Source organism: Geotrypetes seraphini, chromosome 2, assembly GCF_902459505.1.
Source record: "Geotrypetes seraphini chromosome 2, aGeoSer1.1, whole genome shotgun sequence".
In the NCBI taxonomy this organism is placed as follows: domain Eukaryota; kingdom Metazoa; phylum Chordata; class Amphibia; order Gymnophiona; family Dermophiidae; genus Geotrypetes; species Geotrypetes seraphini.
Window position 1 is genome coordinate 233,260,875 of NC_047085.1, and position 21,526 is coordinate 233,282,400.

A 21,526-nucleotide genomic window follows, 5' to 3' on the forward strand; every position below is an offset into this window, starting at 1 on the left:
AAAACTAAATTCATCCTCCTCGAAAATGACAGAGTCTCAACCATAACCAATATAGAAATTAACACAATCAACTATCCCATTCAAACTACCATAAAACTACTAGGAATGACTATAGACCGATGATACACCATGCAACCGCAAATAAATAAAATACAGAAATCCTTCACAGTGATAAGAAACCTATGACAAGTCAGGAAATTCTTCGAAAAAACACAATTCCAGCTTATAGTACAATCCCTAATCCTAAATCTACTAGATTACTGCAACATCCTCTACCTCCCCTGCCCTGCTACAATGACTAAACAACTACAAACAATCCAAAATACAGCTCTGAGACTCATCTACTCATTGAGAAAACACGATCATATTACAGAAACATACATCAACTCACATTGGCTACCAATCCAAGAAAGAATACTATTTAAATTCTACTGTATGTTATTTAAAGCCTTAAACGGAGACAGCCCAACCTACCTGAACAACTGCCTCATCCAAACCATCTCAATCAGACATAGAAACCCCCCCCCCCCCATTCACACACTCCTCAATCAAAGAAGTAAAACGGAAAAAACTATATGATGGCCTCCTGGCCACTCAAGCAACTAAACTAGATAACAAAATCTCCATTCTACTGATAACGACACCAGACTACAAGACATTCAGAAAAGAAATAAACTACATTCTTCAAGAAATTCCTGAAACAGCCCTACCTTCAAACTTACCGTCCTTTCCCTCTCCCTCTTCCCACCACACAGAAACTACATAACCTACCCTTTACCTCTCTAGAAAGGACAAATGTTCTTCCGTTTTTTTATCTCTTTTGTAATCCGCCTTGAACTGCAAGGTAATGGCGGAATAGAAATGTAATGTAATGCAATATGAAAATAATCATTTCAATAGTGCAGTGGACATCTTCTAAATATTAATAAGGTATTAATAAGGACTAAGTCCGCGTAGAGGTACTAGGAGGGATTACTCCTTTTCCCTCAAGGAAAAACCATAACTGAGGGGTCAAAGAAAGTATAAGAATGTTGATCCAAAAGGATCAAACATTTACAAGGGTATCTAAGTTGAAATTTAGCACCCAAAGACAGTACGGATTGTCTCAATTGGAGAAACTCTTTTCTTCTAGTCTGAGTTATCTTTGAAACATCTGGAAACATATAAATCTTAGAATCCATAAAGGTCACCTCTTTGAGCCTAAAAAAAGCCTAAGAAGTGCATCTTTAGCTTGTTGAAAAACAAAAGTCACCAGAAGTGTAGAATATGAGATGGCTTCATCCACTGAGGTTTCCAATATTCTTGTTAAGTCCATTGCCATCGTCAAATCAGGTAATGCCTCTGGTTGTGAAGCCTTCTTAGATATTGGAAGGAAAAGCACAGTTACTTACCGTAACAGGTGTTATCTAGGGACAGCAGGCAGATATTCTTAAAGCATGGGTGATGTCACCGACGGAGCCCCGGTACGGACACTTTTAACTAGAAAGTTCTAGTTGGCCGCACCGCGCATGCGCGAGTGCCTTCCCGCCCGACGGAGGAGTGCGTGGTCCCCAGTTAATATAAGCCAGCTAAGAAGCCAACCCGGGGAGGTGGGTGGGACGTAAGAATATCTGCCTGCTGTCCCTGGATAACACCTGTTACGGTAAGTAACTGTGCTTTATCCCAGGACAAGCAGGCAGCATATTCTTAACGCATGGGTGACCTCTAAGCGAACAGAGAGGGAAGGAGGGATGGTTGGCCATTAGGAAAATAAATTATGTAACACAGATTGGCCGAAGTGTCCATCCCGTCTGGAGAAGGTATCCAGACAGTAGTGAGTAGTGAATGTGTGAACTGAGGACCAAGTGGCAGCCTTGCAGATTTCCTCGATGGGCGTGGAACGGAGGAAAGCCACAGAAGCAGCCATAGCTCTGACCCTGTGGGCCGTGACAGCACCTTCCAGTGAGAGACCGGCCCGAGCATAACAGAACGCAATGCAGGCAGCAAGCCAGTTGGAAAGCGTCCGTTTAGAGACAGGACGACCTAGACGGTTAGGGTCGAAGGTCAGAAAGAGCTGAGGGGACGAGCGGTGAGCCCTGGTACGGGCAAGGTAGTATGCAAGGGCACGCTTACAGTCCAGCGTGTGCAACGCCTGTTCCCCAGGATGAGAATGGGGGTTAGGGAAAAAGACAGGCAACACAATGGACTGGTTGAGGTGGAAGTCCGAGACCACCTTGGGAAGGAATTTAGGATGGGTACGCAGAACCACCTTGTCATGGTGAAAAACTGTGAAAGGTGGGTCGGCAACCAGTGCATACAGCTCACTAACCCTTCTGGAAGAGGTGATGGCAATGAGGAAAAGCACCTTCCACGTAAGAAATTTGAGCGAATTTGTGGCAAGAGGCTCAAAAGGAGGTTTCATGAGGGCGGATAAAACCACATTCAGGTCCCAGATGACTGGAGGAGGCTTCAGAGGTGGTTTGACATTGAAGAGGCCCCTCATGAACCGGGAAACCAGGGGATGAGCCGTGAGAGGTTTTCCGAGGATAGGCTCATGAAACGCAGTGATGGCACTGAGGTGGACTCTGATTGAGGTAGACTTGAGGCCAGCGTCTGACACAGAAAGAAAATAGTCTAGTACAGTTTCCACCGCCAATGAGGTGGGATCGTGGTGATGTAGTAGACACCAAGAGGAGAACCGGGTCCACTTCTGATGGTAACATTGGAGGGTGGCCAGTTTCCTGGAGGCATTCAAAATACGACGGACAGGCTGAGACAGATTGTCTGGAGAAGTCAGCCCGAGAGAAACCAAGCTGTCAGGTGGAGCGAGGACAGATTGGGATGCAGTAGAGACTGATGCTGCTGTGTAAGTAGAGTAGGAAACACAGGGAGAGGAATGGGCTCTCTGAAGCTGAGCTGGAGCAGGAGGGAGAACCAGTGTTGGCGAGCCCACCAAGGGGCGATGAGAATCATGGTGGCTCTGTCCCTGCGGAGTTTGAATAACGTCCGCAACATCAGAGGCAGTGGAGGAAAGGCATAGAGGAACCGATCCGTCCAGTTGAGCAGGAATGCATCCAGGGCCAGACGATGAGGAGAGAAGAGTCTGGAACAGAAATGGGGCAGCTGATGGTTGTGAGGAGCTGCAAAGAGGTCCACCTGAGGAGTGCCCCACCGAGCGAAGATGGAGCGGAGTGTGGGAGGATCCAGAGTCCACTCGTGAGGTTGAAGGATGCGGCTGAGATTGTCGGCCAGGGAGTTCTGTTCGCCCTGGATATAGACAGCCTTGAGGAAGAGACTGTGAGCCGTGGCCCCGGTCCAGATGCGGATGGCCTCCTGAGAGAGGAGGGGAGATCCGGTGCCGCCTTGCCTGTTTATGTAGTACATGGCGACTTGGTTGTCTGTGCACAGGAGAAGAACCTGAGGGTAGAGAAGGTGCTGGAAGGCCTTGAGAGCATAGAACATGGCCCTGTGTGCTCTATACGACGTGGCCATCTTAGATCATTCATTCGGGTGGCCACGTCGTATAGAGCACACACAGTTCTGAGGGATTGTGCCCTGAGGAAACCCGAATAGGGTGAAACATGTTGGCAGTACTCTATCCCTCTTGGCTGAACCACCCAAGATAAGTTCTAACTTTTATCAACTATTTATTGAATTAACACGAAAATATAGCATTGCACAAAAAAAACTAAAGAGACCCGATGACGATAGGGGGCATAAAGCCAGTTGCTATGAGACATAATTGAGCATCTGGTGGCACCTCTGAGGGCCTGAAGACTTTTGTTAATAAACAGTTGTAATATAGAAGATATTGTGGGAAGGGCTATAGTGTATCCCACCCCTTAGGTTGTAACCTTGATTTCTTAGCATTAAATCTTAGCTACCAAATTTCAGACCATTCTTCAAGTTTCATATTACCAGAAGTTGTAGTAAGAGTGGATAGTGTAGCTGGTTTTAAAAAAGGTTTGTACAATTTCCTGGAGGAAAAGTTCATAGTCTGTTAATGAGAAAGACTTTGGGGAAGCCACTGTTTACCCTGGATCAGTAGCATGGAATGTTGCTACTTCTTGAGTTTTGGCCAAGTACTAGAGACCTGGATTGGCTTCTGTGAGAACGAGCTTCTGGGCTTGATGGACCATTGGTCTGACCCAGTAAGGCTAATCTTATGTTCCCCCATCAGGGGTATCTACTCTATTGCAGATTTTGGTATCATCCATAAAGAGACAAATCTTACCTGACAGCCCATCAACAATATCACTTAAAAAAAAGGTTAAAAAGAAAAGGCCCAAGAACCAAACCTTGAGGCACACTACTGATAACATCCCTAACACCCTTTTCCTCAGAGCTATCTCCACTGACCACTACCCTCTGTCTACTAAACCAGTTCCTGACCTAGTCCATAATTTTGGGGCCTGTAGTTCCCGACTTCTTCCTTACTTCCACTTTTGTGGAGAGGGATCACATCTGCCTTTCTCTAGTCCTCTTGCTACCACTCCCAACTCTAGAGATACATTGAAAAGGACAGCCAGCAGTTGCAAGAACTTCCTTAAGTTCCTTAAGTACCCTTGGATATACACCAGCCAGTCCCATTGCTTTGTCCACCTTTATTTCAGCTAGCTCTACATGCACACAATCCTCTGAAAATCGATCAGGTCTACCACACCTCCTGCCCTATTTGTGTTTGTCTTCTGCAGTTCTGCTCCCGGCGCTTCTGTATTCACAGCTGAACAGAAATATTTGTTAAGCAATTCAGCCTCTCTATCAGTTTCTACATATTTCTGCCCTTCACATTTGAGTCTCATAGTGCCACTTCTGCACTTCTTCCTGTCACTAATATAGCTAAAAAAATGTCAACTATTTTTCTTCCGTTTGCATCTTTTTTTTTTCCTGACTACTCGACAAGTCTCTTAACTTTTCCAGATATTTTTGCTTAGCTTCATCTTTCTGTGATCTTCTGTGGTTTATGAAAGCTATCCTCTTTTTCCTTATCTTCTCAGCTACTTCTTTTGAGAACCAAGGAAAAATTATGTTCTTACCTGTTAATTTTCTTTCCCTTAGACGCAGCAGATGAATCCAGAGACCAATGGGATAGCTCACATCTACCAGCAGGCGGAGATAGAGAAACTGATTAACAGGTGGTCCTATTGGCTGGCACTCCTCCTGTTTATCTAGTATAGCTCCTTGCCCAAGCATCCGTAACCATCAATAGGCATAGCATGTAAAAAACTTCTTTCCCATAACAAATCTCAAAATGCAATAATACAGAAAACAACCTGCCATAATAACAAACTGCGAAAGTTGCAAAAGAAAAATCCGAGAGACAATATCCAGAAAGGGTGGGGCTCTGGATTCATCTGCTGCGTCTAAGGGAAAGAAAATTAACAGGTAAGAACATCATTTTTCCTTCCCTAGCAACAGCAGCAGATGAATCCAGAGACCAATGGGATGTAGCAAAGCAATCCTCAATCTGGGTGGGAAGCAAACGCCGCCTCCGCAACAACCAAAGCACAAAACGCCCCTACTGCATGCGCCCCCACATCCAAGCAGAAATGCTGAGAGAAAGCACTCTCAGAAGACCAATTAGCCGCGAGACAAATCTCCTCCAAGGAAAAAAACCTCTGGGCTGAGCCCAAGAAGTAGCCATCGCTCCGGCGGAAAGGTCATGAAGTTCTTTCGCCACCCGCTTCCCTGCCAGCAAGCAAGCATAAAGAATGTCCTCCTGGACCCATTGAGCGATGGAGGCTTCGGACGCCGCCATACGTTTGAGGCGTCCCTTGAAGAATACAAAAAGGAGATATAATTAACTAAAAGTCGTTAGAAACCGAGCTCACGGAGAACGCTACGTACGTATCAAAAAATGCAATGAATAAAAGCACTGCTCCCAATTTCTCCTCCCAGGAAGAAGGAAGGAAAAGCGAGCATGACATAAAAGAAAAGATGACACCCTCTAGAAAGAAATAGTGGTACCATCCGAACTGATACCCCATATTTTGGAAATCAGAAATAGGAATCCCCGTTAAACAAGGCCTGCAACATAGAAAACTGCAGAGCTGAAGCCATGGCCACAAGAAACCCCATGTTCAACGGCACAGCCTTTTAGAGTCCCAAAAGACAAGGATGAAATGAAGCCTTCGGTAAACTGAGCAGAAGTACGTGAAGATTGTACTCCAAACCGGGCTTTCTAAGAGGCGCATGAATATACTGCACTCTGTTTAGGAACTGAACTACATGAAGCTGAGAAGTAAGCGAAGAGCAATATACCTAGCCCTCGTAACAAGCCAAGGAAGGCACTAGAAGCTGAAGGGAATTGAACGCTAAGCCCTCGGCAATACACCTGTGCCAAAAAGGAACTCTGGAGTGGTTCAAACGTTAAGAAGCACCCAAGAAAGGAAAAACCTCCAAAAGGAAGCAGAAGCCACAGGAGAAGACGTCCGTAGCACCTGGATAAGAGAAGAAACAACCTGCTTCGCATAACCCTTACACATCAGCCAAGATTTTTTTAAAAACTAGGTCGTAATACTAAAGTAGTACAAATATCCATGTTGATCGGACCGTAGGCGAGCAAAGCCGGAGATACCCGGAAACTTCTTAGTCCGGCTGTCGAAAGACTCATCAAATCCGCATAGTAAGGATGGCGCCGCCAATCCAGAGATTCTACAAATACTGTGCCCGGAAAGCGAGCTCGAGATGGCAAATCCAAGCCATCATCAGCCAGCGGAAAACACTGAAAAAGAGAAGGCAGAGGCGAGAAAGGAGCCATGCAGCTACCCCCTCTAATTCCCACTCCCTGGGCCCGCCGAAGAAGCTAGGAAGCTTAGACTTGAGAGACGAGACCATGAGGTCTAGGTCAAGGGGATCTCACGTTCATAAAAGGAGCTAGAACGCCTGAGCCACAAATCTCAATATCCAGGATGTAGAAGATTACACTATTACTAACATGCACACTTTCCAGAGCGTACACAGCGCTGTACACTGTAACATACAAGAAATGGGCCATGCTCAGATTCCGCCGAGAGAAAGTCTATCCAAACTCTTATCCTGATCCATAAAAGGATCTGCCAACAGAAGACGAAGATGAGAGTCCACCCATTGAAGCAGACCAACTTCATCTGCCAACTGAGTACAACACCTACTGCCCAAGCTGTAGAGAAATACCCCCATCCTAATACTGACCAAAAGGACCCTCAGCGGCAATCCGGAAGAATGATCTGAAGCTCCAGAAAGGTAGCCTGACCCTGCTCAAGAGTAGAAGAATGAACAAGTACTGAGTCGCCTCTGAAGACCAGAATCCTGGAGCTGAGGATGGAAGCCACCGAGCCCCCCCCAACCCGACAGCCCGGGATGGTCGGTGATCATGAGCTAGTCCAGCAAAGACCGAGGCATGCCTTGAAAAGAGAAATCGCGCTGAGCCACCAAATCATACAGAGTGATGCAGGAGGAGCATACCAAATAATTGGAGCCCTGAGATACAGGGAACCACCGGAACAAAAGCTGTAGTGTAAGAAGGGGAAAGCAAGCCGAAGTTCCCAGTGGAGTCAGCAATATGGATCCCAGAAACTGTACAGAATCCCATACTCTTGGTCATGGAAAGCGAAGAAGAATACCAATCTGAGACCGAGACCCCACGCCCCAGTCTCCGGAAAGAAACACATGTCTCTCCTATATGAATAAAAACATTACCCCGATATACCTATAAATAGTACAGGAGAAAAGAGCGCTGTGCAAATTCGAAGATGCACGTGTAAAGAACTGAGGAAAAGATACCACCCTTTTCGTGTCAGTCAAATGGCCCGACTGGAAGTCATCCGAATCAAGCAGGCAGTCAAGAAGAAATTAGATGAATTGCCTGGTAGCGCCAAAACGGTACCACCGCCCACATCACCTAAAACGTTCGTGAAGCCTTGGGTAGACGAAATGGCATGTGCCAAAACCAAAAGCGCTGCTCCAAGAGAGGCAGGCAAACCAAGTGTCGATTTGGAGCCCATAGAGAAAATGTAAATATACTCCCAGGTTGTCTGCAGAAATATGTAACCCCGAGAAACTAATTCAGCAGAATGGGATCCAGCCTGCCCAATGCCCCTGTCTCGGGCACCATGCAGTAAGTGGAACAACGTCCCTTAGTTCCCGAAGAACTACAAGAACTGTCCTGAGGACCAGTAACACTGAAAAGGGAAACACAAAACATAGAGACTCCAAGAACAAACTGGAAAACCTGAGGAGAATGCAAAGATGCAAGCATCCTGAAAAATCTTCACAGCCCTCTGACCTGACATTATAGTGTCTTCTCCCTCATGAGAAAGCCTGAAGAGTCATTGGAAGAAGTCAAGATCCCCTCAGAATGAAGTGCAGAAGGTCAGGGAATGGCAGAATGAGACTGTAGGATCTGCAAGAAGATTCTCCTAGGAAAAATCAAGGTTCACAATGTAAAGAGGAATATACTGGAACCATGAAAACAGTACTAACCCCATGCAACATGAGCGAAATACGTATGTCCTTTAAAGTGAATACGTACTAGACTCAATCAAGATGCTGCATCTACCGCCCCGTGGAAAACAACAGCATCCTTACAGGTATCAGACAAAGCTCACATCGTTAATGAGAGCTTCAGGGATGAGGCTAACAGCCACATAGTGCGTGATCCTCTGCGGGTTTGATAGAATAGGTAACTGGCTCCTGGTTAAAAGGAGCTGTACAGCCCTTTCTGTCTGGTCGGGGGGCCCGTCTAGCATGTGCCATGAGAAAATGGTGACAGGAGAAACCAGCGTGATAAGCATGGAAATCTGAATCCAGGCCCCCTCAGAAATAGAGAAAGAGAGTCCTGGCCACAGGAATATGCGCAGTGTCATTATGCCCATAGAGACAGCCCGAACTTGGAAACTGCTTGTACTACCTTTAGGCATAAATATCCTGTGCCACTACTATACACATGCAGCTCAGCACAGAGGCCCAAATAAGGACAGTTACCAATAGACAAAAGGCTCAATCTGCAGGGACCCCAAGAGAGACAATGAGATACCTGTGTGAAATACAGGGCACTATCTTACTGCTGATCTCACTGTGCCGTGAGTTGCCGTATGTCGCCCCAGTCTGGAGACAAACCGAGACTGGGTGACCTAGCACAGGTCAGAGTCTCTCTGGTAAACCCCTTGAGTGCTAACTCCAGAGTCCAATTAAACAAGCAGCTTCCTTCAAGGGAGTACAGCAGGAACACAGACATAGACATATAAAGCTGCCCAAGCTTGTCCCAAAGCTGGTGAAACACATACAACTTGTCCGAACTGGAAAGGAGAGAAGCCCCGGCATACCCTGACCAAAGTCAGCTGGAAACAAACTACCGGAACGCTGCAGCTCTCCCGCCATCGCCGGAGACCCATGCGCACGCCTGATTCTCGCTGACACGTGGCCGCTGCATCAACGCTCCTAGAAACATAGTTGGATTCGAGCCCCGCAAAATTTACCCTGCCGCGGCTTGTATAGAAAGAAAATCAGACTCGGGGAATAATCAGAAAAACGGCCCACAGCGCCGGAAAAAACATATCCCATCTCATGCGCGCTGCTATAAACCGGCACCTGCACAATCAGCTGCACATGGCCGTGACAAACACTGATGAAAGAGAGCCTCAGAATAAACAGGACTACTGCTGCACTGAAACCCAACAATGAGAACAAGTACGAGCATGAAATCGCATCGCTACTCCTGCGCTGTAACCAACAAGGAAACCAAGCGCGTGCATGCAAAGGGCGGGAAGTCCCGGCTCCCTCCACGGATTTCTAGTCATAAAACTTAGCCTCAATAAAATATCCATACCTTAAATGTACGATGACCGAACCCACAGTACTAAGACTCCCAAACAGAACCTGAAGTTCAAACAACCGTAAAAGCCAGACATACTCACAAGCTAGTTGTTAGGGCCAGTTGAAGCCAGTTTGCAGCAAAAGCATGGCAGAATGTAACAACTGTGGTCTCTTTTTTTTTTTTTTTAACAGAGAAGGGAAAGAAGAAAAAAATTGAGACTCAGACCCTCTAGCAATGGAGGGAGGGTGAGGCAGGGACAAGGGGGGGCCCAAGTGTAACCTCTAAAGCCAGCACCGTTCAGCCGGACACCCCTGTCTCACTGAAGAGAAAATCTCAACAGGAGAAAATAAAGTTCCAGCCAAAGCCAGAATTCAGGAGCTAGTTGAATAGCGACATTTTCCTGCTGGGAGATAGAGAATACTAGATAAACAGGAGGAGTGCCAGCCAATAGGACCACCTGTTAATCAGTTTCTCTATCTCCGCCTGCTGGTAGATGTGAGCTATCCCACTGGTCTCTGGATTCATCTGCTGCTGTTGCTAGGGAAAGCAGCCTTCTTTTCCTCTTACTTACTTTCCTTACCAAATGGTTTGTTGCCCTTACAAAAGCTCCTTTCAGTTTTGCCCATTGCTTTTCTACTTCTTCTAGATGTTTCCATCCAGACAACAATTCCTTAATCTCCCATCTGAACAAATTCTGATTAATAGATTGATCTGACAAATTAGCAAACGAGTGAATATATATCATCACCTGGAGGGAGCGATCAATATACCGTATTTGCCGGCGTATAAGACGACTGGGCGTATAAGACGACCCCCCAACTTTTACAGTTAAAATATAGAGTTTGTTATATACTCGCCGTATAAGACTACCCCTTCTTCCGCACACCTTCTCTACCGCCCCGGGTGCAGCACAGCCGGCCAGGTCCCCTTACTTTTGTGGCACTTCCCCGACCGACCGACAACAGCCCCGGTCCGACAAACCTCCCTGTCCTTAACCGCGAATCTAAATTACCTTCTTACAGCTGCTGTAATGTCGCTCAAAAAAATATCCAAAACTCCAAAATGTACATCAAAGATTATTATTTTAGGCTTAAACATTAAGAAACATTTTTGTACATGTACTTTATCATGCGATTAACTGAAAACCAAACTGATCTTCAAATAGTATGCTACAAAAAAACCTACATCCCTTACCAAATCATTCATCTTCTGTTCCCTCATAGCCTGAAAGTAAAACACTATTTTAAATATGTTTGTACATACATCCACACAATTCAACCAGCAAGTCAAGTGATTAACATTTCTTAAGCCCATGGAAAATGAAGCATAAAAATATTCAGCCAAGCTATTCATATTAAGATTCCTCTCACCTTGTACTTCTATTAATATTCCTCATCCCACCTACTCCTTCTCCTTATCTGCCCTGCCTGCAGCACAGAAAGTCTTCCCGACGTCAGCGCTGACGTCGGAGGGGAGGGAGGGCTTTGTTTAAGCTTTGTTTAAGCCCTCCCTCCCCTCCGACGTCAGCGCTGACGTCGGGAAGACTTCCGTTCGGCTCTGTGCTGCAAGCAGAGAAGGTAGGGAGAAGAAGAGCCGCGTACATCCAGAAGACTGAGTACATCCAGCCCCGCGACCCTCGGAGGCGTCCCCATGGGATCCCCGCGACCCTAGGGGGCGTCCCCACGGGATCCCCGCGACCCTAGGGGCGTCCCCGTGCAGCTCTCTAATGTAAAGTAAGGGCATTTAAACAGTACCCGGCGTATAAGACGACCCCCGACTTTGGGGAGGATTTTAAGGTATTGAAAAGTTGTCTTATATGCCGGCAAATACGGTACTATAATAGCGCACAGAACACAAGAGAGAATGATCAGTAAAGGATAAATGATACGACCCTTTCAAGACAGCACGCACTGTTAATGTGCCCAAAGTCAGCAGCACATCTAACAAACAACCTGCCTCATGAGTGGAGCCAGTAATATGCATAGTAAAACCAATACCTTGTAAGAATGCAAAAAAGTTTTCAACAAATGGAGCATGTGCATCTTCTAAATGTAAATTAATATCATCTACTACCATCATATTTGTTACTAATATGGAATGATGTACCAGAAGCATCTGTAACATTTGTACTGAACATGCTGTAACCGGAAGAGGTGAGTAAAGAAGTACAAACTCAAACCCCAAGCTATTATATGCACCCAAGGTAACTGGTCATAAGGGCAGCAACTTCCTATAAAGGAGCACCAACCCCCAACCCCTTCGTGAACACCTATTAGAAAAATAAAGCCAAAATATCCCGCTGGTGCTGCCTGGGATAAGTATGTTATATTGGCATCCGTCAGCCAAGTCTCCACTAGGCATAGATCTATAGCACGTGTTAACAAATCATAACTAAATGGTGCTTATCAATTAAGGAGCAAACATTCAAATCGCCCAGATGGAAATCTACTTCTGGTATTCTAACAGAACCACTGGATTACTGTTATAGAAATATCCTGTGCAAAACTCTTAAGCCTAATGTTATAGGTCTGGAGGGACAGTTACCCAATATAACAGGAATATAACAAGTCATTACAAACACCCCAAAAAGGAGGAGAATCAGCCGTAAAAATTAAAGTATCCCAACATCTTGGCTCTCCAGGCTGCACACTAAACAGCACTACTTTATGTGCACTTTTGGTGGCATGCGCCACAGGGATAGTACAAATTTAAAGGGGTTTTTGGCTGATAACACCTACCATTTCCAAAATTGGCAGGGCCAAACAGCCACGTTTGCAGCCAGCTACAGCAAACTGGCTACCAATAGGGTCTATCACTGGGAACCTCCTGGTCCTAAAATGGGATACTCATGGCCATTGCTTTGGGGTCCGGTTGGATTTTTATCACAGTATTTTTTTATCAATGTACTTTTTTAAATTGAATTTTCATGGTTTTATATGTCAGTGTTCAATAAATTATCTCCAGAACATCTGTATCCACAGTTTGTTTTCATCGGTGGATTGTTTTCACTGTGGATCATTGGGTCTCCCTTTTTTCTTTTTTTTTTATTATTATTTATTTATAGAATTTTATATTACCAAGCATATACATCTTGTACAGTAAAGTGAGATCAATAACATAATAAACTGAGTTTCCAAAATTGAGATATACCATAATACATAATTCAATTTGAAAATAAAGATACATAAATGAAGTAATAAATGATCTAATTGATCACACACTAGTCCTCCATGTATTGGATCCAAGATTTAAAGAGTAGAGCAAATATAAATCAAATAGGTTAACAGGAAAACCATGTAAAACAACAACAACAAATATAAAATTGGAAAAAAATCTAAGTCATTTGTTTTCAGTTCTGATGGTCCTCTATATGCAACATAGTTTAATTAGTTAAATATTAAAGAATAATAGCGGCATGTCGGAGCTCTCTCGATCACTTTAAAAATGTCTGGGATCAGTTATTAAAACTGTGATTCTTCTTCATGCTTGTAATGGTTTGATATTCAATAAAAAACATATATACACTCACATATTTTGCTTCAAACTTTTTGGCCAATGCTTCCACTTCCTGCCTTTCTCGCGCATCGTCATTAAATGGATCTTCTGAGTGAAGAGGCTTCTTCTAAAGGCAAAAAGAAAAACATTTATTCCTCTTTATAGAAATCCATGAATTGATATTACCAGAAGTTAGGTACAAATCATTTTATGTAAAAACACAAAGCAGAATAAAACCAAAACACAATCTCATCCTCCATGAAAACCTGGAAAGGCACTATAGGCAATCTTACAGTAACACTACCTCATGGCTCAAAAAGGCACTGCCACTAACTGTACTGATGCACTAATACCTATGGCGTTAAATCTACATAGATGATAGCACAGTCTACATCTGAAAAAAAGTTGCAACATCATTGCAGTAGCTTAACAAATAGACTTGACTGGGGAAACAGAACTCTGGATGGCAAACATAACCTGAAGACATGCTGATGACCTGCTAAAGGGAAGAAAAGTTTCATTGGAATATCTTACCTACTGGCAATCAGACTTGGGAAAGTAAACTTGGGCTTCCATAGGCAATAACAGTGTTTCTCAACTTCTTCAAGCCAAGTACCCCCTAATCCTAATAAATACAAACCAAGTACTCCGCCCAAGCTCTAGTGATTTCATGAGTCTCTGGTTGCATTTCCTTCTGACTGTGCATCCAATATTTCTTTCTTTCTGCCTCCTGTATGTTTCCTCTCCTCTGGACACCATTCCTTTCCCCAACCAACATTTCTCTCTCTCTGTCCCTCCATGAGTCCAACTTTTCTTCTTCTCTCCTCCACCCCTATTGGCAATATGTCTCCCTTTCTCCCACCCCTCTAATGCCACATCCAACATTTCTCCCTCACTCATCCCCTGGATCATGTGCAGCATTTTTCACTCCTGCTCAACAGCCCCAAGCCCATTTCTCCTTCTGTCACCCCTCTCCAGCACAATGCCACATTTCTCCCCCTATCACTATATCCAACATTTCTTCCCCTTGCATCCCCTTCAAACTGCCCTCTTTACCACCATATCCAACATTTCACCCTCTCATCCTATTCCCCATGCATCTCTACCTCACTCCTCTCTCTATGCCAAATTTTCCTTTCTTCCTTTCCCCATGTATACCATCTCTCACTCACACACTCATGCCCATCAATTCTCCCTTTCTATTCCTCCTCCTCCCCCAAAGCTGACCCGTCCACAGAAGCCCTGACTGCCCCCCACTGCAACCAGGGGATACCTCCCTGCCTCTGTCTGCATGCGCGCTGCACCACTGCCACCTCCAAAGCCGACCCAGAATCGACATGCTCCATCCCCCCAGTAGCAACTCCGCACAGGGATGGGCCATAGCGTGTGCAGCAGCCGGCAACAAGCCTTTCTCCCCTCCCCACTTCAATTCTGACATTGTAGAGGAAGTCCTGGGCCAGCCAGGCAGCAATTGGCTGGCCCGGAACCTTCTCTCCGATGTCAAAATTGACGTCAGGGGGAAGGCTTGTTGGCCAGCTGCTTAATGCGCTATAGCCCCGTCCCTGCACGGAGTTGCTACTGAGGGAGGGGGGGGGAGATGGAGCATGTTGGCTCTGGGTCAGCTTGGGGGGGGTGAAGCGGGAATGCAGAGGCAGGGAGGCATCCCTGGCGGCGGCTTCAGCGGGGGACAGGCAGGGATCCCCGGCAGCGACCAGGCTGCGTACCCTCAAGGGTACGCATACCACGTGTTGAAAAATACTGTTCTAGGTCAGTGTTTCTCAACTCTGTCCTGGAGTACCCCCTTGCCAGTCAGGTTTTCAGGATAACCACATTGAATTTGCATAAACTTGATTTGCATACACTGCCTCTGTTATATGCAAATGCCCTTCATGCATATTCATTGTGGATATCTTGAAAACCTGACTGGCAAGGGGGTACTCCAGGACAGAGTTGAGAAACATTGTTCTAGGTAACCGCCACCACCAGAACGTCCCCTGTAGGCAACCGCAACCTTTCCATCTCATCCAGGGGTACAATTGGTGCATCGCTTTTGCCACATGCACTCCCACTTCTGGAGAAGTCCATTGAACCTTAATGAGTTCCTTCATGGCTTCATGAACCGGAAAAGACTTGGAGGGCTTCTTTAAGCCGGCCATGAGAGGGTTAGGTGGCACAAGACGACTGCGGCACATCCTGAGAGATCTGTAGCCCCTGGAGCACGGGCAGCTCCTCTCTATGGAAACACGGGCAGCTCCTCTCTATGGAAAAGCCAAAGGGCCATGGGGTCATCCACCCCATAGGACAGACTCCCCCACTTATATGTTCAAATCTTTTTATTAGAATGAATAGGAAAACAGCAAATAACAAATACAACAATGGCAAGGGCTAAGCTTCCAAAAAACACAAGTCCTTGCAGTGTAGAGACAAACAGAACAAACAACTCCCCAGCCCCAACCTCCCCCCCCAAACAGCCCATTCCCCCCATACCAACACCCCACCCCCACCCCTCCCCCACTTATAAATCATGCAGATCCTGCAAATTTCCATCCACCATGGAGCTCGTGAGAGGAGGAGACATATCAGGGCTCACAGCAGGGTCTACCACCACTGCGGTTTCCATTCTGCGCTTTTTTGCACTCTGAGCCCCGATCCCAGCCATCCCTGAAAGCTGGCCCGTTAAAGGCAAACATTCCAAGAACCAACCCCAGCCTGAGCTGACGAGGATCCCCATAAAAGAAAAACCTGGTGCATCAAGACAAACTCGGGAGAAAACGGCATCGCCGAAGACCCCTTCCGCATCAGCATCAGATCCAGCGTGCTCTGCCCCAAAGACATCAAGGTGCCAGTGTCCATGGCTGCCACTAAATCCTGCCTATGTCCCGATGCCAAGAGGCCGGCCTAAGCAGGCGACAAAAGCAAAAACAGATCAGCCATGTAGGAAACCATGCTGCCCTCTCACCACTATATTGGAATTCACAAGGGTGCCATCCGAGCAGCCCGCCACACAGAGACCCAATGACAACCGCTGTTTCCCACAGTGCGAGCACCATTTAACACCCTCCATGGCCAGAAAATGCGCCAACTAAAAGCGCACACCATGCATCTCGTTGCACACGTGCCAATCATACACGCACAATAAAAAATACTTACAATTTGGCAGGGACAGTAGTTGCAGTGTGTCAGCAAAGGACAGCGCAAAACACTACTCCCAGTGTGTGTCTTTTTTTTTTTTTTTAAACCCATTAGGAAAGAAGAAAAGATGCAGAGACCCACAGCAAATCCTCAATCACTAGAGGGAGGTTGGGGAAAGGACCTGGGGGGGCCCAGGTGTAACCCCCAAAGCTGGCACCACTCAACTAGACACCCCTGCACTAACTGAAGCCATAGCAACAGTAGTGAAATTCACTCTTTTCAGTGAATTTGATTGATTTTCAGTCAGTGAAGCCAGGAGCTCAAAGAATGGCATCCATCCGCCTGCTGGAGAGCGTATACTAAATGGTCAGGAGAGATCCCATCTAAGAGGAGCACCTGCAATTCAGTTCTCTAACTCCATCTACTGGTAGATGTGCGGTATCCCACTAGTCTCTGGATTCATCAGCTACTGTTGCTAAAGAAGGGATGATTTTCCAAGGGCTGGTGTGCATCTATTAAAGAAAGAAAGAAGTGTCTTCAGCAGTAGACTAGGTAATCTACTGAAGGCTTTAAATTAGAATCACTGGGGCAGGGTGATCAAAGCCCTGAGGTACATAAAGATCCAATACCACTACATACATGGGAAAAAAGGGGCTTTCTGGAAAGCAGTATACTGTATATTAATGCTTGAAATATGGCAAACAAGGTTCTGGATCTAGAGGCTATGGAAGAAGCTGATTTGGATTTAATAACAATCACAAGAGACATGGCTCACAGAGAACCATGACTAGGATATAATTTTACTGGGTTATAATCTGTTCAAGAAAGACAGGATAGGAAGAAAAGGAGGGGGAGTGGCATTTTTTTGTTCCTGCACATTGCAGCGGACTCCTGCAGTGAAAAAACGTTCAAGCATATATTTTATTTTCTCAGCTCAATTTGTTCGTTTATGAGAGAAAAAAATTTTTCCTCTGCATGACCGACTGGAAGCGTCGCATACGTTTTCTGATCACTGAGGCAGCCTCATGTGAACTAAAACATGTACAGTGTTGTGTCTGAGCTTAATTGACAACTGTGCAAATAAAGACTTCATTTGGGAAATCCACAAATTGGTAATCTCTGGCTGGTTGGTCAAGTCTTATTCACACTTTTTTGTTTTGAAAGATCATATTAAAGCCACACAATTGCAGGATCTAAAGTGTAAGGAAGAGGCACTATGGGTCAATCTAGAAAGACGGAATGGAAAATGTATTTACATTGGTGTGATATACAGGCATCCTTCACAGACAGAAGTGGACAGAGCTTTAATAGAAGACATCCAAAATATAAGCTGATAAAGCAGAAGTTCTACCAATAGGATGATATGAATGTGGAATCCAATCTGGCTGCTATGTCTACCCTGTAAAACTTTGTGAAAGTAAGGAGGGAGGACATGTAGCCACTCTACAGATTTCTTGGCTCTGCCCACAAGAAATCCACACCTCTAGTGGAACGCGCTTTCAAGGATAACAGCGAATGCTTCTCATTTCCAATACAAGCTCAAGAAATGGCCATACGGATCCATCTTATTAGTATACTGCCCTCTAAATATTACATCTGATAAGCTATTGCACTTACTTAGATATTTGAGCTTTCAGTATATCGTGAGAAATTAACTGTATTAGGTGATTTTAACATACCTATTAATCAGAAACTGGGAGGAATTCATAAGGTTTTTCTGCTCAATGGACAATATTGGGTTTTGTCAAAAGAATAATGGAACAACATATGTTCAGAGCAATAAAATACATTTGGTGTTTTTATCTAATTCCTTTAATAGGATGTGGAAATCATTGGAGATTAAACCTGTTACATGGTCTGACCATTGTGATTTAAATATAGAAGGAATTATTACTGTGAAAAAATTAGGACACCCCATGAAATATTCAGTTCTTTCTTAAGAAATGTTTATATATCGATACCAATTTTTTTTCATCTCTGGAAAAGAAAGTGATGTGATTGCAGGTAAACAACAAAAATGTTCCTTGATTTACTCATGAAATAAAAGATATCTATAAAAATGTGTATTCTGAGAAATAAACTAGGACATCCCCACATATCCTCCCACTTAAAGTGGCTCAAATCACACACAGGTGTATCACATCAGGTGCACATGATTAGAACATCTTTACTCAGCATTTTGAAAGTTTGCCCTACTTAAACCTCAGACATTTAGTTTGGTATGCTCATGACTGCTGCGGTGAGAGTGAACACCATGGTAAGATCAAAAGAGCTGTCTGAGGCATTCAGAAAGAAGATTGTAGCAGCTTATAAGTCTGGTAAGGGATTTAAAAAGATCTCGAAAGAATCTGACATTTGCCATTCCACGGTCCGGAAAATAGTGTACAAGTGGAGGACTTTCCAAACAATTGCCAACATGCCCAGGTCTGGCCATCCAAGCAAGTTGACTTCCAGAGCAGACTGCAAGATGCTAAAAAAAGTCTCCAGAAACCCTAAAATGTCATCACGGAACCTACAGTAGGCTCTTGCTGATGTGAAAGTGTTTATGTTTATTTAAGATTTGATATACCACTCCTGCATTTTACTGACCTAAGCGGTTTACAATGTATCAAACTAAAATGAAATTAGGTACTTGAGAAAAACTACCCTATCTGTCCTGAAGGCTCACAATCTAGCTAAAGTACCTGATTAAAATAAAAATATGCGATACATTTCTAAGATCAAAAATCAAAGAAATAGGAAATACAAATAATGAAAGATAAAAAAATTAAACATAAAATAAAACAACTTTAAGAAATAGAAAAGTCTCTGAGGCGGCTTGATAGTAAGTTCAGTCTGCAGAACCAGGTCAACCAGCCGCCACCAAAGAAGCAGGACCAGGAACCACACCAATAAAGACAACCATGACACCAGTCACCGGACAGGCAAGGTGCAGCGCCGCCGATAGCAGACCCCTGAAGTGAAGTCCAGTTTCCCTTCGATGTGTCCAACAACGCAGCTGCCGGAGTGCAAGTCTGTCGAGGAGAGGGGGGAGAGAGGGCAGGCCACAGGAGATCATCTGACGCCAGCATCAATACACTGCTGGTGACCATGTCGGGGCCATGCAGCATCGTGCCGATGGCTTCCCCCTTCTGCTGCTGGACAAGAGCTTGGACAAGGAAAGCTGTGTTAAACCAGCTCATAGAATCCCCAGGAACAGCAGCAGTTGGGAAAGACGAAAGAAAACAGTTTCATCAGAGCCTGGCGTGCCCCCTCTCATGTGACTTGCCTCTACAATTAGAAAGAGACTGCACAAATTTAACTTGCATGGGAAATGTGCAAGGAGGAAGCCTTTGCTCTCTAAGAGAAACATCAAGGCCAGACTGAGGTATATCAGAGAGAACATAGACAAACACCAGGACTTCTGGAATAGTGTTCTATGGACAGATGAGTCTAAAATTGAATTATTTGGATACCAGAAAAGAGGACATGTTTAGCATATACCAAATACAGCATTCCAGGAAAAGAACCTCATAGCAAATGTGGAGCATGAAGATGGATGTGTCATGGTTTGGGGATGCTTTACTACAGGAGGACCTGGCCAGCTCACCATGATAGAATCCACCATGAATTCTACCGTGTATCAGAGGGTGCTTAAGGAACATGTGAGACCATCTGTAAGAAAATTAAAGCTGAAGCGGAACTGGATTCTGCAACACAACAACCCAAAACATACCAGTAAATCCACTAAAACTGGCTGAAAACTAAGAAATGGAGAGTCCTGGAGTGTCCGATTCAAAGCCCTGATCTTAATTCCATTGAGATGTTGTGGGGTGATTTGAAACGAGCTGCATTGAGGAGTGGGCCAAACTTTCCTCAGACCGATGTCAGATTGGTAGATGGCTACAAGAAGCGTCTCACTGCAGTTATTTCAGCCAAAGGAGGTAACACTAGCTATTGGGGTATCCTACTTTATTCCTCAGTTAGAATACACATTTTTGTGGATATCTTTTGTTTACCTGCAATTACATCACTTTCTTTTCAAGGGATAAAAAAAAAAAAAAAAAGATTTGACATCGATATGTGAACGTTTCTTAAGAAAGAACTGAATATTTCATGGGGTGTCTTAATTTTTTCACATGACTGTATATTTGAATAGAAACTGAGGTTTTTGAGCCAAAAAAATAGCCCCCAAATGGGGGTCTCTGTTTATATTCAGATCACTCCCCCCCAAGACCTATTACAGGCCACCCCCAGAGTCTGCCGCAATCCCCAATGGTCCAGTGTTGGATCAGAATAGGAGGGATCTCTCCCAACTCCTGTCCTGGTCAACTCTGAGACATCCCAGGGGAGGAAGAGGGCTTGGTGCAGGGCCTGGCAGGGCTGGTTGGTCGTCTTATTCTCACTTTTTTGTTTTGTTCAAAATTGTTAAAGATCTTACAGGCATTGGGAGAGCCTTAGAAGTGGATTCAAATCTGCTAAGTGAAGGTTTTGCTGATTTTTTTAAAGAAAAAAATTGCCAAATTACCTGTAATAGATATAGAACATGATAATCTGAAGCAGTATCTCTCAAACTTTCTTGTGCCGGGGCACACTAAAGGTAGTGGCCATGGCTCGAGGCACTTAGAAGTGCGCGGACATCACCGTGATGAAATCATACGTATGCGTGACATCATCACGTCAACATCCATGCATGCACAGAGGCTCTCCAGACAGGCCCTAAAATGCCAGCAGGGAAGTCTAACAAATATCAACTGAGTGCCCCGACCACAGACCTTCCAAGCACCACTCTACACCCACCCAAGCTCTTCCCCAGATCCCACCCCCTTTACTAATTGTAATGCAATTTTTTTCCATTCATTTTTCATATACACACAATATACACAGCAGATATAAATTCTCAAAACTGACACATTTCTATCACTATATTGAAAACAAAATCATTTTCCCTACCTTTGTTGTGTGGTGACTATTATTCTGTGCTTTTAACTATGTTTCCAGGGCCTTCTTCTTATCCATTGATTTCTCTGGCTAGGGACTGTGGCTGCAATTACCAAGTCAGACTTGGACACACCCCTGATGTCCAAGATAACAGCATCTGCAATGCATCCCGTTGTGGGAACCTTCGGGATAGGAGTGCTTCCT

The 21,526-nt window shown here is 44.8% G+C and overlaps 1 protein-coding gene across 3 annotated transcripts in view; it reads right to left on the reverse strand.

Moving 5' to 3' along the window:
- UBN2 (ubinuclein 2) overlaps nucleotides 1-21,526 on the reverse strand; it is a 264,565-nt gene that overhangs the window by 225,556 nt on the left and 17,483 nt on the right. For 2 of the 3 annotated variants that reach the window (XM_033935205.1, XM_033935204.1), the window contains exon 3: nucleotides 13,305-13,397. In XM_033935205.1, coding sequence (XP_033791096.1) covers nucleotides 13,305-13,397 — 93 coding nt within the window. The remainder of the gene's footprint in view (nucleotides 1-13,304; nucleotides 13,398-21,526) is intronic. The other variant, XM_033935206.1, reaches the window with a different exon arrangement.